Source organism: Chaetura pelagica, unplaced genomic scaffold (assembly GCF_000747805.2).
Source record: "Chaetura pelagica isolate M959 unplaced genomic scaffold, ChaPel_1.0 scaffold382, whole genome shotgun sequence".
In the NCBI taxonomy this organism is placed as follows: Eukaryota; Metazoa; Chordata; class Aves; order Apodiformes; family Apodidae; genus Chaetura; species Chaetura pelagica.
In genome coordinates this window covers 1,234,446-1,236,515 of record NW_009952478.1, presented here as the reverse complement: position 1 = coordinate 1,236,515, position 2,070 = coordinate 1,234,446, and the positions used below count along the sequence as shown (strand labels likewise).

Genomic DNA, 2,070 nt, shown 5'->3' with positions numbered 1-2,070 from the left:
GGCACCACGCGGGGAGTTGGGGTCGGGTGTCATTTTGGGGCGAAAGCGGCTGTTGCTGCAGGAGCGCCTTGGTTTGAGCAGTGCTCCGAGGCAGCTGGCCGGGCTGGGTTTGCCCAGGGAAGGCTGCCTGTCTCTGCCCTTGGGCTGGTGATCTTCTGGAGTGCCCAGCTCTGAGGGTCAGTGGCTCCAGGGCAGCTGGGTTATACCGGATGAGAGCTGCAGCTTTTCGCCATCTCTTTTTGTCAGTCTCCTGGCTGGAGCAGCAATGCCTGAGAACCACCATTTCTAAGAAATGCTTCTCAAGACTTTGACCACTGCTTGGACCCTTTAAAATCACAATGTAATTGCTTCATCTGTATAGGTATATATCTACACATGCTACAACCATTCATTTATAGTAATTTACATGCATTTGTGTTTGTTGTTTGATAAATAACTGTGCTTGGATTTCACAGTATAAAATCTCTGGCAGTCTCTGAAGGAGACTCTCATGATGGGGTACTTGCTGCTTCTTCCTGTCAAGTTACAGATACTTCAGCTAATGCAAAAGTTGAATTGTGTATAAGGTTTGTATCAATAATGCAAAAAGATCAGTGCAATGAAGCCTTTACATGATTTTCACTCTCCTGTGCTGGCAGAGCTATAGGAGTATATGGAGAGCAAGAATATGCCTTGTGTTGATTTTCCCACAGTGCACATGGTCATACTACCATACATGTCTTCCAACACCAGTACAGTATCCTTCAGTTGAACATTTTCCCTTACAAACCTCCAAATAAATATAACTACTGGCAAAAGACTTGGAACACGATTGTTTCATTAAGCTCTTGCTGTGTGTCCCAAGAATACTCAGGATTCCTGATGGCCAAATGGGAGCCTGTATAGTTAGGAGCCTGTTCTGTTGTTGAAAGAATGGATATCATTCATACGCTTGGAGCAATAGTATGGAGCTGTGTGTGCTCTAGCTCTAAGGTTGTTTAGCTAATGTACAAGAAGTAGGAAGTCATGTATATGAGTAGTCCATGTACAGTGATGCCTATACAGCTGTAAATCTGCTGCTTTTGAAATTCAGCTGCAAGGTGGAGTTCTGTGTGCAGTGGACAGTAGCAGCGTGCTCTAAGGAGAGGTCTGAACCTCTCCTTAGAGAGTTTTGTTAATCTGCCAGCCTGCTACAATTGCACAGATAGATAAGATTCAGAGAGAGATCCAATTCAGATAAGGCTGTTTAGGAATGGCAGAAGATATTAATCTTTTAAAGGGAAAAAAATTACTAGAACCTGAAAACTCTTTTGTCTGAACCAGTGAGGCATGAAGAGCCTTATCTCTTGGAGGGTATGGGAGGGGCAGAAGGGAGAAGTGAGAGGGAAAGAAAAAAGAAAAGGGTATGTTGACTGCCTTAAAATATGAAGGGCCTGGTTTGAAGTTCCAGTTAGTTATTCCTGGAATGGGTGAAAAAAAAAAATCTTATGTTAGCAGTTGGTTATGCAGCAACTTTTGGTGAGACAGATTTTGTCCACCTGGAAACCATGTATATGGGTTAATTTGAAGCAAGTCTATGTAGAAGTGTATGGCTAAACTCTGCCATGGAAGGAATGGAGCTGCTAGGACAGCCTGATCTAGGACCTAGCTTGAGCAATTCTTGTTGAATGAAAATTTGTAGGGTTCTCATGGAGATAATTTGCTTTGTGTGACTTGACATTATATCCTGTATAGGACTGGCTTCTGTCTTTCCTACCAAGTCACCTTGAATAGAGTATCAAAGCAGTCTGAAGACATGATGAACACCTTTGCAGGATTCCTTCTCAGCTCCTCATCAGAGCTTGTCACCTGCCAATGGTATACACCGTAGACTTACCCAATGGTGAATGGAAAGAAAATAAACATTTATTGAAGTATTCACAAAGGAGCTGTTCCTATACTCATGGTATGAGATACAGAAGCCACAAAGCAACAGAAGGGGGAAAGGCAAGGAGGAAGCATAATTTAGAGGAACTGATTGAGCAAAAGTACCAAACAGGCCTTCAAAAGTTTCAGAGCTCCAGACTTTCTTACCATAATAATATACTCCAT

General features: G+C 42.9%; 1 protein-coding gene across 1 annotated transcript in view; it reads right to left on the bottom strand.

The window, feature by feature from the left end:
• Positions 1-2,070, bottom strand: part of EMB (embigin) — a 22,376-nt gene extending 20,306 nt beyond the window's left edge. The window contains exons 1-2 of the mRNA XM_010008624.1: positions 2,053-2,070; positions 1,736-1,827 (exon numbers count right to left, since the gene is read on the bottom strand). Of these exons, the coding sequence (XP_010006926.1) occupies positions 1,736-1,827; positions 2,053-2,070 (110 nt within the window). The remainder of the gene's footprint in view (positions 1-1,735; positions 1,828-2,052) is intronic.